This window comes from Impatiens glandulifera, chromosome 7, assembly GCF_907164915.1.
Source record: "Impatiens glandulifera chromosome 7, dImpGla2.1, whole genome shotgun sequence".
NCBI lineage: Eukaryota > Viridiplantae > Streptophyta > Magnoliopsida > Ericales > Balsaminaceae > Impatiens > Impatiens glandulifera.
Window position 1 is genome coordinate 4,531,382 of NC_061868.1, and position 15,791 is coordinate 4,547,172.

The 15,791-nt window shown below is 30.2% G+C and overlaps 1 protein-coding gene across 1 annotated transcript; it reads left to right on the forward strand.

Moving 5' to 3' along the window:
- The first annotated feature begins 2,079 nt into the window (after nt 1-2,079).
- On the forward strand, nt 2,080-2,568 carry LOC124946211 (protein TRACHEARY ELEMENT DIFFERENTIATION-RELATED 7A-like). Its single transcript, XM_047486783.1, has one exon. The coding sequence runs from the start codon at nt 2,080-2,082 to the stop codon at nt 2,566-2,568; it is 489 nt and encodes a 162-aa protein (XP_047342739.1).
- Nucleotides 2,569-15,791: the final 13,223 nt, after the last annotated feature.

Consider the following 15,791-nt stretch of genomic DNA (forward strand, 5'->3'; position numbering starts at 1 on the left):
CTAACCCACTGGAAATATACCTTATTCGTAAGAGTACAAAAATTTAAAAGTAAAAGATTTATTCCACTCCACATTTTTATGTCCAACCCTCCTTCCTCCTTAGATTTGCACACATGCTCCCACTTCACCTTTTCCCACCCTGACCTTGACTTCCTAGATAAAATATTGCATAATATGATCCAAATCTTCCATTACCATCTTAGGAATAACAATTTGTTGATTATAGAACCAATAATGCTAAATATGACTCTTTGAACAACCTCAATCCTTTTCAATTAAGAAAGTCTCTTAGAAGCCCAACCTAAAACCGAATTTTTGACCTTCTCGATGAGCGACATGCAATGTGACACATGTAGCTGCTTCGTAGAGAGTGACACCCCAAAGATATATGACTGGAATAGATCCTTCTTTGATTCCCTGATAATATCCTCTTTGTTTTTTCTTTCACACCTCCATAGAACAAAAACTTTTTCCTTCATTAATAAACAAACTCGTAACACTAGAAAATATGGTTAATGCTTCCTTTGTAGTTTTAGTGGAATTCACGCATGCGTGTGTCACAATGAATAAGCGTGTGTCACAATGAATAAGTCGTCTACAAAACATAAATGTGTAAATATTTCATTTTTGCACCGTGGATGGTAGATGTACGAATGATTCATTAACAATATTTTAAAAATACAGTCTAAGATCTTCATGATGAGAATAAAAATGTAAGAAAATAAAGGATTTTCTTGTCTTACACCCATTTTTACCTTTGAAAAATTCATCGTAAATCCAATTAACACTAACAATGAAGTGGTGAGTCACATATAAAACTTTATAAGACACTAAAAGATTTTTAGAGAAACTCATCGATTTAAAAAAATATTTAATTATAAAAATAAATATTTCAAAATAAATATTTATATATATATATATATAATGGTTAACTGGTCGAATTTGAGTCATATTATTTTCTTCTAAGTCTCAAATTTTAAATTTTCACATATGATATTCGAATTATTATCGTTTTAATTATTTGAGACTTTGTTTGAAGAACCTGAATTTTTTTTATTTGGTGTGTATTTTTTATAATTAATTTATCAAATTAAAAAAAAAATTAAAAATTTTCATTTTCCACCACCTCCATGCTTTGTAAGACACCAAATAACTTTAGTCAATAAACACATAGAATTAATCAAATATTTAATTTTTAAAAAAAAATCATCACTAATATTTGAGTTTTGATTGTGTTTTATATGTTGCTATATCTTAGTAAGTTCGATTGTATTTCTCTACTTAAATTTTTATAATTGTTTATTTGAATTTTTATCACTTATAATTTTGATTGTCGTAGAATTTTTTCTAACATCATTTCATTAGTTGGTTCGGTTTACTCTATTTCAACAATTATCGTAATAATTTAATATTTAAATTATTAATTATTTGTATTTGATAGAAATTATTTTGTATTATTTACTAATTATTATTTTTGTATTATTTATTATTATAACTCTTAATTAAATTAAATGATAATTAATAAATTTATAATATATATATATATATATTTGTCCCATAAGATATTAAAATTATTATGTTTAAATTATATTAAGATTAATATTAATTTTTTTTTAATTAAAAAAAGTAAAATAAAAAAATTGTGTTTTGAAATGATGATATATTGTTAGAAATATTTGAAGGAAATGGTGATTTATTACCATTCATCTCTCCTCCTTTCTTTCTTTCTTTCTTTCTCTTTCTTTCTTTGTTTTCCACATACTCCACCATTTCTCATTTCTGGGGAGAGGTAAGAGGATCACGCGGAGAACAAATTCATCCCCCTGAATTTCTTCACAGAGAGATCCAACCTGTTAATCAACAGCTGGCTGGAGGAGGATTTTGAACCCATCAATGGCACTCAATCGCCATCATCAATACATCCTCCACCTTCTAAAACCCATCTGATTCCTTTCCTTTTTCTTAATATGGGTAATCATCTGATTCAATTTCCTCGCAAACCCTAGTTCTTCATCAGATCCGATTCTACAAAAACCCAGATGCGAGAATCTCTCAATTTCGTTCTGTACTATTGAATGAATGGAGACGCAATTGTTGATTTTCTCTTCACCTGTTCTTAATTTCGGAATTTTCATTTCCTTTTTCCTTTCTTTCCCATCAATCGCCTTCTCTCAAAAAGATTTTCCCGGCAAAAACCCACCCCCTCCGCCACCGCCGTCTTCGCCGCCGCCGTTTTCCCTTTTTCCTCCTCCGCCGCCGCCGCACCAGCCGCTTTTATCCCCTCCGAACACCGGCGTTACTGCTCAATCGCCGGCGCCTCATCCTTCAACAAACCCACGTCCTCGGCCGCCGCCGCCTCCTTGGTCGCCGCGGCGGTTGCCACCTCCGGCGGCGGCGCCTCCGATTGACCATGAATTGGCTCCATTAGAAAGTCCGGCGACGGCGATGAAGGAGGAGATTAATCAGGGGAAGAAAATCGGGTTGATTTTTCTGGGTGTTGCAGGTATTTTGCAGATTGTTGTGATTTCATTCTTGATTATCAAGAGAAAGCAATTGCTTAAGAACTAATTATTATTATTATAACCACATTTGAGGTTTCTTTTGAGATTGAAAATTCATATACAAGAGGAGACTATGTATGAAAGTGAATGGATTCAAGTCATTTGTAGAAAAAAATATTGTAAATTGGTATAACTTAATTATTATATATATATTTTTTTCATTTCAAATTCTTTTCTAACACTAATTTGTCCCATTTTATATGCATTCTCTTATAATTTAGAACAATAGTATTAAAAATATCTAAATTTGAAGGAATAAATTGAATCAAACTAGCATTAAATGTTTAGAAACATTCATTCTCTTTGTGTCTTCAATTTTGTAAAATTAAGAATGTTACCTAAAAATTTTAAGGGTTTAAATGGGTTATTTAGAAAATAAATTGTTTTATAAAAAAATTAAATTGTTTTAAACTTTGTTTAAAATAAATTATCGTCTTTAAATAATTGGTGTTGATTTTGAAATTAATATATTTTTAAAAAAAACTTAAAGGTATTAATATATAATAATAAAATAAAAAAAATAATAATTTAAAATAAAATATATTTTAATATTTTGAATATTGAATTAAAAATGCTGCCATAAAAAAAAGGTGAGTAATATAGATTATATAAAGCTTATAAAAATATTATTTTACAATAAAATAAATTTTAGAATGAAGTGATTTGACTGTTAGAATTAAATGATTGAGTTGAAGTTAATTTTAAAAAAAATAAAACTAAATTTCATGTTTGTGATATGTTTTTTTAGATTAGGATTTTAAAAAATAATTTGTTATAGGTTTCAAATTATAAGTTATTAGGATATTTGTACTTCATTTTCAAATTATAAAAAGAAAGTAAAAATTAATAATAATTATAAATAAATAAAAAGAATGTCCCAATTATAAGGGGGTTAACATAAAATTAGTAAGGAAAACAATAACATTATGCATATTAAATTATTACAAAATCAAATTAAAATAAAAGAAGTTAACTTTCTTAGTGGTAGTTCATTTTACTAATCGAATTTATAATATCAAAATTTATGACTTTGATTCATGGATTTTTTTTAAAATAGTATATTAAGTAAGATCTTTTCAAATAAATTAATTCAAATAATCTTCAACAACATTGACATCTTTTCATATTGAGTGGATTTAACCATTTAAACAAACATTCCATCATATATAACAAATAATTCACTTTCAATATGTTGTAAAATAACTTCATAATAATTATTAAGCAAAACTAAAATAAAAATAACATTGAAATAACAAATTTAAATGAATTTATAATTAAACAATGCTATTGAAATTTGTCTAAACATATATTTAGATTGAATTTGTTCAATTATTTATAATATATCAATATCTTATATTTGACTCTATCAATTTATTATTATTAGAATGCTTAGAAGATATGTGATGATTGGGTTGTTCATTCAAAGCAATAAGTGTTTGGTACATTTTTTGCATTAAATAAATAATGGAGAAATCGCCTTATATGCAATAAAAGTGTTTTTGGATAGTATTTGAGTTATGTAAGATTATGATTATCTATTTTTTTTAAAAATATTTCTCCTTAAAATCATATTATTAATCTAACATTTTTATAAGCAATTCAATGTTTATTTAAAAAAATGTATCCAAACAAGCCCCTAGATCTGATTTAATTTTCTTGGTTGGTTGATTTAACTTGACTAGGTACACTGACTGAAAAAGGCCATAGGTTAGAAAAGTTGTCTTTTCATTGTTGGTCTTCATTCATTCATTCATTCTTTGGTTCTTGGGATTCTTGCAAGTACTGTGTTTTCAAATGCATGTTTATTGAAATTTGCAAACAAAATAATTCCAATAACATAAATTATAATAACAACAAAAGTAATAGTGATGTTCTAACAGCCTATCAAGTACCATTGGTTAAATTATAATATCTTTTATTATAAAATATTAATTTTTTATAACAAATAATTCAATTTTTTATAACCTATACAAAACAAAATAAAATATTATTTAAATAACCCAATCACCCAAATTTGTGGTATTTTTTTAAAATAATTTATTATTGGACCAGTTAAAACTTAAAAATCCTAAAAAAACTAATATGGAGATCTAAACTAGTTAAAAAAAATTAATTTTTAATAAAATAGAAATTTTATGATATTAATTTATAATCTTACAATTTTACAAATTAATAAATAATTTCAAAAATATATTCTTATTGCTAGCATTAATCTCGTGCATGTGCAAAAATAAGAATACATATAAAATATTATATATTTATAAATATTTTAGATAAAACTAATATTATTTAAATTTAATTAATTTAAAATTAATTTTAGTTTATAAAAATTAAGTTTAATCTTAAACTTAATAGTAACATATATTTTATCCCTCGGCACCCATTTAGCACCTCAATTGACTCTCATCTTGGGACTCACATTTTTTTAATATGCATTTTTTTTATCTTTTCGACAAAGCACTCACCAATCTTAGTCGACCTCAATTGATGACGCACCTCTTATATCTCGTCAAAATCAACCACTAACCCTCCAATTGACCCTCATCTTATGACTCACATTTTTTCATATGTCTCTTTATCCCTTCGGTAAACTACCCACTGACCCTAATATTGTGACTCACACCTTTTCATATGCCTATATTCCTCGACAAACCACTCACAATCTTAGTCAACCTCTCTTTACTTCCACTTCAACAAATCAACAACCAATCTCAATTGATCATAAACCTCTTATCCAACGTCAAATCAACAACTAACCACCACCTGACATTCATCTCGTGACCTCACACTTTCAATTGCTCGTCAAACCAACCATTAATTCTAACCTCACACTTGACAAATCACCCACCACCGACCTCCATCTCGTGACCTCATATTTTCAAATGCTCGTCAAACCAATCACTAATTCCGACCTCACACTCGAAAAACCACCTACCACCAGACCTTCATCTCGTGACCTCACACTTTCAAATGTTCGTCATACCAACCACTAATTCCGACCTCACACTCGATAAACCACCCACCACCCGACCTCCAACTCGTGACCTCATGCATACTTTCAAATGTTCGTCATACCAACCACTAATTTCAACCTCACACTCGACAAACCACCTACCACCCGACCTCCATCTCGTGACCTCACACTTTTAAATGTTCGTCAAACCAACCACTAATTCTGACCTCACACTTTTAGATGCTTATCATTTGTTTAAAAGTTGTGCCACCATATATTATAGTTAAGGATGATAATTTAAAACCGCCCCACGAAAACCGAACTAAATTGTCCTGTTTGGGATGGTTTTACCCCGAAACCGAATAAGGATGGGGCGGGATGGTATTTGTGTCCCCCACCCCAATCTCACCCTGATTTTGTCCCGAACACTATAAACATAATTAAATATATAGTAAATCACTAATATATTTATTTATCTATTTAGATGCCCAATTCGTAAGTTTATTTCTTTATAATAATATAAAATTTCAATATATTACAATATATATTCTATTAAAAAATCAGTTTATATAATTTTATTGTATAAGTTTTTATTTTTTAGAAAAATATTTTATTATAGTGCGGGAATTCCTCGAAGCCAAAATGGTGCGGGGATGGTAAATGCATTCCTCGCCAAGAACCGCTTCATTGCCCTCCCTAATTATAGTCAAGAATACATTCTTGAAAATATAAATTTGCATGTTTTGAGATTCAAACACTAGTCTTAATCATGAAATGTGAACACTTAAACCGCTAGACCATTTATAATTGTTAAAATAATTTTATTATTTTGAGTATGTATATATATATTTTATATTTAATATTTTTACCAATTACTTAATTTTTATATTAATATAAAAATTATTTATACTCATAAAGAAAATATTATATATATATGATGAGAGAAAAAAATGTATGGTAAAAGATAAAATTATAATAATAATAAATAATATAATATATATAAGGTAATAAATAAATATAAAATTAAGAAGATATTGTACATTTATAACAAAAAAAATAAAATATAAAAAATTATGAAGGTATGTGCAAACAAATTTTTTATTTATATTTTTAATTAATATTAATATAGATAATTGTTTAGATGATATATGATAAGAATAAAAAATGAAATTACTACGTGACATGGATTATATATATAAGGTAATGGAAAATAAAATTTAATTAAAAAAAATGAATAAGAGAGAACAGAGAAAATACTACGTGACATGGATTATATACCTCATAACTCATAACGTGATACTCGTTAACTTTAAGCATTATTATATAGAGATTTTGTAAGAACGACTTTTTTTAAAGTATTTTTTATTATTATTTAAATTAATTTTATATATATAGATAATACATAAGAAAAATCATTATTACAAAAGATGAATAAAAAATTTCCACAAAACAATTAATTTCACTTAATCTTATTTAGAAAAAAATCTAACATATTTTGACATCTATTCTCAAAAGAAAATAAATGGAGGTTAGAGAAAAATCTATTATCATGGATATTATATATTTTTCATAATAAATTTATATTTCATTCATTTCAGAATAAGATTGATAATATATAAACAATTCTAAGTTGAAACCACTTTTTTTTTAGTAAAAATAACATAACTTAAATTTTTTTTAATTAAGCAGCACTTTTCATTTTCTAAACAAAAATCATATTTCATAATGGGCCCAGCCTTGTTCAAATCAAATCAATGCCGGCCCATAAAATAAGATCCAAACGTAATTCAATTTTTCTTAATGAAAAAAATGTTGAAAATTGAATGCTTAAACTATATATATATATATAATAATAAACGAATCTATATCAGGATTTAATGACAAAGATTTTTTTTTAATGGTTATACTAAATTCAATATCCATAACCAACTGGATATCCAAAATGTATGAGTTGATTAAGATAGATGAGAAATAATAGAAAAATAAAAAAAAGAAATTGTAGGAAAATGATGTGTCATCACTTTGTGATTTGAAAATCTGAAAATTATCTCTCTTATTAAATTTCAATTTATTCAAGGGATGACACACCATTTTTTTACACTTTATTGTCATTATTATCCGTTCTCTATCATTTCTCCTCATATATATGTTTGATTATTTCGGGTTTGTCACATTTTTTAAAATAAAAAATATAACAATAAATTTAGTAACATTATTTAAATTTATAAATGAAATGATCTAATTTTTTATTTATTTATCAAGCATATAAAACAATTAAATATAATATTATAAAACAATTTATAAAAGTGATATACATTAGTTAACTTTTTTTTATTATTATTTGAGATAAACTAAATATGTTAAACATTTCTCACATAAAAATTTAGAAAAATTTGTGTAGCTTTTTATACTCATTTGTACAATGTAATAATTAGTTGGATTAAGTGTGTTTAACTTTTTATTTATTTTATTAGCTTTAGTGGTCACAAGAGGTAGATATTCCCTCTTTTTGAGGTCTTGTGTTCGAGCCTGTCAGACGATAAACGGTAAGTTCTGCGTCTAGTTAAATATGTTTGCATTCTATGTGTTTAACCCGTTGTCCCATTTTTAAAATCCCATCAAGGTATCCCATTGATAAAAGTCGGCTTCAGAGACAAAATTGTCACGGTTTGATTCCATCTGAAAGTGCTTTTAGTTTAAGCGGGACCATAATGTTGGGTTTTACAACAATAAAACTATGGATCTTCTTCGAAATCAAACCTGTAACAAATCAGTTTCTAAATCGTTTATGATGACAAACAGATTACGAAACTGAAATAGCACAAAGCAATAAACGACAACACAATATACGTGGTTCGGTCAAAATCGACATACATCCACGGGAGGGATAAGTTTCACTAAATCAAAGAAATGTCAATAGTAGAAACTTACATGTCCTTCTCTCAAATGAGAGAAGTGATTACACTAGGAATGATTGGACTACTCCACAATTAAAAGCTCTCCCAATCTTTCTCTTTAGATCAGCCAAAGAACAAGAAGAAGAAGAAGAAAACTAGAAAACCCTAGATCTGTAATTCATTCTCTCTCAACCTTACTGTGTTATGAGAAAATATCCAAAAAAAGTATTTATACTCTAACCCGTTTTCATAACAGAAAACCCTAACCCGTTTACCCGGAATTTAAAAAAACCCGCCCACAATGGCAAGGAACACCTTAACAATTCTCCCCCTTCCGAGCCATGGGAGAATGTTGCTATAAACATTCATCATCGTGACGCTTTTGCCAGAACCATTTCGGCTTTGGTACAACATATCTCATGCTTGCCTCTTGGCAAGCCCTTTGTCATCATATCTAACCCGTTCTCATTTGTATGCACTTTCTCCAAGTATAACTCCTTCTTCTCGAGCACTTCACGGATCCAATGGTACCTTCTTTGGATGTATTTTGAACGTGAATGGAAACTTGAATTCTTGCTCACATGTATAGCACTTTGTGAGTCAGTAAACACCACAAACATGTCTTGTGCAATGCTTATTTCTTTCAACAATTCTTTCATCCATCTCATTTCTTTACAACATTCAATAATAGCAATATATTCAGCTTATGTAGTAGACAAAGCAACACATTTCTGTAGACGAGACTACCATGTTACAGCTCCTCCTCCAAAGGTAAACAAATACCCTGAAGTTGATCTCATAGTGTCAATATCATCACTCATATCTGAATTAGAAAACCCTTCAACATGTGGTTTTCCAGTACCATAACACAAAGCGTATTTGGAGGTCCCTCGAAGATATCTCATTAGCCACTTAACCGCTTCCCAGTGTGTCTTACCGGGATTTGAAAGGAAACGACTAAGTACTCCAATCGCATGAGCTATATCCGGTCTTGTACAGACCATTACATACATCAGACTGCCTATTGTTGAAGCATATGGAACACTACACATTTCTTGTCTTTCCTATTCATCCTTGGGAGACATTGTCTTGTTTATTTTCAAGTGTGTAGCCAATGGACAAGCAATTGGCTTTGCCTTGTCCATACATAATCGTTTTAGAATCTTCTCAATATATCTCTCTTGAGACAACCATAGCCTTTTCTTCACCCGATCACGAATGACTTGCATTCCAAGAATTTGTCTTGTTTGACCCAAGTCTTTCATCTCAAAATACTTAGCCAAATCTTTTTTCAACTTGGCAATCTTGAGTTTGTCTCTCCCAACAATCAGCATGTCATCAACATATAAGAGAAGTATAATAAAATCATTAGAAGCAAACTTTTACACAAAGACACAATGATTGGTAGACGTCTTCATGTACCCATGGATGGTCATGAACGACTCAAACTTAAGATACCACTACCTTGGTGCTTAATTCAAACCGTATAGACTTTTGACAAGTTTGCACACTTTGTTTTCCTCACTTTTCTTATTATAACCTTCAGGTTGCTCCATATAAACATCTTCATCCAAATCACCATGGAGAAATGCAGTCTTGACATCAAGCTGTTCAACCTCAAGATCCATACAAGCAGCTAGACTTAACACCACCCGAATAGAAGTCATCTTCACTACCGGTGAGAAAATCTCATCATAATCGATTCAATGCCTCTGGCCAAAACCTTTGACAACCAGCCTAGCCTTGTATCTTGTCTTGCTATTATCACCTTCTTGCTTGATCTTGTACACCCATTTATTTTGTAATACTTTTCTGTTCTTTGATCTTTGAACTAGTTCATATGTGCCATTTTTTTAGCAATGACTTCATCTCTTCATCCATGGCAGCTATCTATTCTTCTTTATGAGCATCCTTAAGAGTCTCCTTGTAACATATAGGCTCCCCACAATCAGTTAAAAGGACATACTCTGTAGCAGGGTACTTAGAACTTGATCTTTTCTCCTTAGTAGACCTCCTAAGTACCTCTGTTTGTTGATTTTGTTGATTTCCATCTTCTTGTTGAACTTCAAAATCAACCTCAACATTATCACCAAGATCAGTTTCAGTATTAGTATCATTTCCATGGACTACAACTTGACCTTGAGGAACATCATCATCACTATCTAAGTTTGAAGCTACATGTGGCCTTGTCTCCTCAACATCATGAGACAACTCAAGACCAGAAAGATCACGTATGTATGCATCAAGTTTTTCACCATCTTCAAAATTCTCAATAGTCTGATCTTCAAGGAATACCACATCTCGGCTTCTCAAAACCTTCTTGTCAACTTGGTCATAACACCTGTATCCCCACTTTTCATCACCATACCCCAAAAATATGCATTGCCTGGTTTTTTCATCTAGCTTAGACCTCTCATCTTTTGGAACATGCATAAAAGCTACTGCAGTGCTCATGACTTCAGCCCAGAAATGCATAGCCAACTTGGCATGGGAGAGCATACTCCTCATCCGTTCCAACATTGTTCTGTTCATCCTCTCTTCCACACCATTTTGTTGTGGAGTCTTGGGCACAGTCTGTTCATGTCGAATACCTTGCTCTTTGCAATAATCATCAAATGAGCCTATGTACTCTCCCCCGTTATCTGACCGCACCCTCATCAGCTTTCTTCCTGTCTCTCTTTCAACCAGCTTGTGAAAGACCTCAAACTTTGCTGCAACCTCATCCTTGGACTTTATAGAATAGGCCCAAACTTTCCTAGATACATCATCTATGAAGGTTACAAAATAGGAAGCACCACCTATGTATTTAATCTTCATAGGACCACAAACATCTGTATGGACCAGTTCAAGGACATTCTTTTTTAGTTCCACTTTCGACTTACTGAAGGAGACTCTGTTCTGCTTACCCTTCAAGCAATGCTCACAATTTTCAAGATGAGCATCCTTGAGATTTAGTAACTCATTCCTCTTGATCAAAAAATTCAGCCCATTTTCACTAATGTGACCTAGTCTCTTGTGCCACAACTCAGAGGATGACTCCATCAAAATAGAATATGCTGCATCATAGATAATTTTCAAATTTGTCTTGTATAAGGAACAACATTTCTTACCTCGTGCAACAACCAATGAACCATTGCTTAGCTTCCATGCTCCACCACTAAAAACATTATGGTAGCCTCTATCATCAAGCTTACCTGCTGAAATCAAATTCATTCTCAAATCAGGAACATGTCTTACATATCTCAATGTCAGGAAACAGTCCATGTTTGTCTCGATTCTAACATCACCAAGACCAACTATCTTGGACACACCACTGTTACCCATGCGAACCTCACCATAATCACCAGCTTTGTAGGACTGGAAGTAACCTTTGTGTGGAGTAATATGGAATGAGGCACATGTGTCAGCAATCGATGTTGTTTCATTTGAAGATGTGCTAAGACAGGAGTCTTAACAGTTAGAAGCATATGTCAATTCACCATCTAAAGCATAAGTAGATGTATCTGCACTCTGTTCTTTCTTTTCTCTGGGCTTCACTGTACCCTTCGCTTTATCATTTTTAAATTTCCAACACTCATTTTTCCAGTGACCCAATTTTCCACAGTAATGGAAAGCACAATCCTTCTTTGGAGCTCTAGACTTGCTTCTAGACTTGCCCCTGCTCGAACCACTTCTATTATCCTTTGACCTTCCTCTATCAGCCACCAACATATCAGACTTAGAGGGTTTATCCCCCTTTCGATTCTCCACATCAAGTAAGGAACTGGTGACAAATGCCATGTTGACTTTACCATTTGGTGCTGAGTTGCTGAGAGTGATAATAAGTGTCTCCCAACTTGTAGGCAAAGATTCAAGGACTAAAAGTGCTTGCACCTCATCATCAAAGTTTATCTTCATACTACTCAACTGATTCAAAATATTTTGAAATTCATTCAAGTGCTCAGCAATTGGTTTATTATCAATGTACTTCAGATTTACCAGCCTTCGTACCAGTGCTGCTTTATTCCCTACTGACCTCCCAGCATATAGAGCTTCAAGTTTGCTCCACACACTATACGTCGTAGTCTCATTCTCAACATGGTGCACAACATTTACACCAACCCAGGAACGAATAAAGTTGCAGACCTTTCTATCTGTCTTTTTCCAATCAGCCTCTTTTGTAGTCTCAGGTCTAACACCCTCATTTTCAATTGCTTCATTCAAATCATCTGAAACTAACAGATCACTAATCATCAGTTTCCATTGCCTGTAGTTTGTACCATTCAGACTCACCATATCAGGTCTAGATTTACCCATTATTATTGCCTTAACAACTGACAAAAACCCCAGCAAAGAAACTAGTTGATCTCCTCTTTAAATTTCGCCAGGTAACTAGTAGAGCACTAAGCCATGCTCTAATGTTAAAACAGATAACCAATCAATACTACTCTGATACCACTGTTGGGTTTTGCAACAACAAAACTATGGATCTTCTTCGAAATCAAACTTGTAACAAATTAGTTTCCAAATCGTCTATGACGACAAACAGATTACGAAACTGAAATAGAACAAAGCAATAAACGACAACATAATATACGTGGTTCGGTCAAAATCGACCTACGTCCACGGGAGGGATAAGTTTCACTAAATCAAATAAATGTCAATAGTAGAAACTTCCATGTCATTCTCTCAAATGAAAGAAGTGATTACACTAAGAATGATTGGACTACTCCACAATCAAAAGCTCCCTCAATCTTTCTCTCTAGATCAATCAAAGAACAAGAAGAAGAAGGAAACTAGAAAACTCTAGATCTGTAATTCACTCTCTCTCAACCTTATTGTGTTATTAGAAAATACCCAAAAAAGTATTTATACTCTAACTCGTTTTCATAACAGAAAACCCTGACCCGTTTACCCAGAATTTAAAAAAATCCGCCCGCAATGGCAAGAAACACCTCAACACATAAGTATGGAGTGTAATGCTAGTTCTCATTTATTCTCTAAAAATAAATAATTAGTTAGATTAAAAGTAATTTAGACTTAATGAGTTCAGTTTACAACTAACTAATTAAATATTTATTGAAACTTACTCATTCTATTATTTAGTCTCGATTTTGAGATAAAATTAATTGTTTTACATTCGGTTTAAAGTGAGTTAAGAGTTATTCAAGTGCGATTTAATCCAATTTTGATAGGTTAGTTGTTTAATTCCCTACTTAATATCAGCATATAATTTAAAATAAAAAAATAAACTTAATTACAACTTTAAAAATTAATATAAAAATAAAAACAAAAAGTCAGAATCATAATATAATTCCCATTATTGATAACAACTTCTTTGCGTGATTGGTGGGTTTGAACCCTAATATATTTAATTATTGATATTGATATGAATTTTTTTTTTTTTTTAATACAACCCATTAATATTTATCAAGTAAACAACAATAACAACTAACCCTAATATACACTTAGCCTATTTAGATATGTGTATTTTGTTTTTCAGTATTAAAACTTGATTTATGACCGATAAACACCTTATTTATTAAATGGGGTACATCTATTGGGAAAGCCTCCAACTCAATTACTTTAATTTCTTTCATCATTCAAAAAGAATGTTTCATTAAAACTACAATACATCTTTTTTAATATGAGAAGATATTATGACTTCACAACGATGACCTTCACTTTCACTTAAACTTAAGATGTTTTAAATGATAATTGAACTTTTAATATTTAGTCCTTAAAACTACCCTTATTTATAAAAATTGTGTCGACGTTAAAAAATATCCGTAATAATGATTTTTTTTTTTTTTTAAACAATAGTTTGTTCTCTATAAGGGAGTTAGGACAATTCACATTTTCAGCTTAAGACATTTTGTTATTTAAATAAAATCTTTTACACTTTGAATTAACTACCTAAATTAAGACATTAATAATGACTATAATCTAAAACCGATATGTAATCTCTTCCAAATATCATAACAACTTAAAAAAAGAAAGTTGTTGGAGTTTTGATGCGTAAAAGATGGGAAAATCATTCTATATTAGGAAACTGTAGAGGAGGAAATTATTCAGTATATAATAATTAATACCTGAGTTGAAGGCAAATCATTTAGTCCACACATTTCTTCCCCGCATGGATAACCCAATCTAAATGATTGGCTTAATTTCTAGCTGTCAAAAACTTGATTTTTTTTAAAAAAAAAATTAAATAAAAGCTGTCAAAAAACGATCTTCATATGGTTTTATGACCCATCTCTCTCTGTGTGTAGCTAGCCATGTGAACATTAAGATGAGCAAATGTCTTCATATGAGATTTCCCTCTCTTGCCATGCATGTAATGTTAGGGTTAACTTGGACCACTAACTCGATCTTGAGCATCAAGTGAGAAGTTTCCTTTATATGACTTTATAATAATAATGCTAATCTTCTATGTCAAGATTTTATCATTAATTCATTATACCGAAATGAACCCACCATTAATCAAGTCATGGAATGAAATATATATATATATAGGTAATAAAAAGATTGGAGAGTGTAGATATACGCGTCTTATTTCGTCCCTTATTTCAAAAAGTGTCTTATTAGTCGATTTTTCATTAGAATGTTCTGTATTTATTAATATACATACAAAAAATGTATTAATATATATATAAAAAAAGGTTTTAGTCTATATCATTTATTTAATTATTTGTATATTTTTGTCTAGATTTTAATTATTTTGGAATTGATGGACATGACATTATTTTTAAATTAATTATTTATTTTTTCCTGTTCAATGAGTCTATATAGAACTTTTAAAATTTAATTTAGATGGCTCGGATTGCTTAAAATTTATAATTAAATTGTTGATGTATATATTGAGTGTATAGAAAGAGAGATATCTATATTATCAAAGTTCTTGTTAAGAAAAAAATCAAGGTTTTGAAAACCGTTTCGGTCATCAACCCGGTTTTTGTAGTGTACTTCGGTCCGACCGGTTCAACCGGTTAAACCACTGGTTGAACCGGATTTTTTTTATTTTTTTTAAAATAAATTTAAATATATTAATACATAAATTATATATATATATATTAGTTAGGCATATAAAAAAAATGCTATTGAACTTAATAATTGTCAATTAAATTTAATAATAACTAAATTTAATAATTATATATATAATTCTTTCTTTTCTCTGTTTTCTCTTTACTGTAATAATTAATAAATTAATAAATAATAACTAAACAAAGACAAAAGCAAAGCAAAAGTAAAAACGAAAAAACAAAAAAACAAAAAGTAATAAATTAATAATATAGACTCACAGACATAGCTCATTAATAGATTGAATAAGTGAATAGTACAATACTAACAAATAAATAATTAAATATTATTATAATAATATTATAATAATAATTATATAAA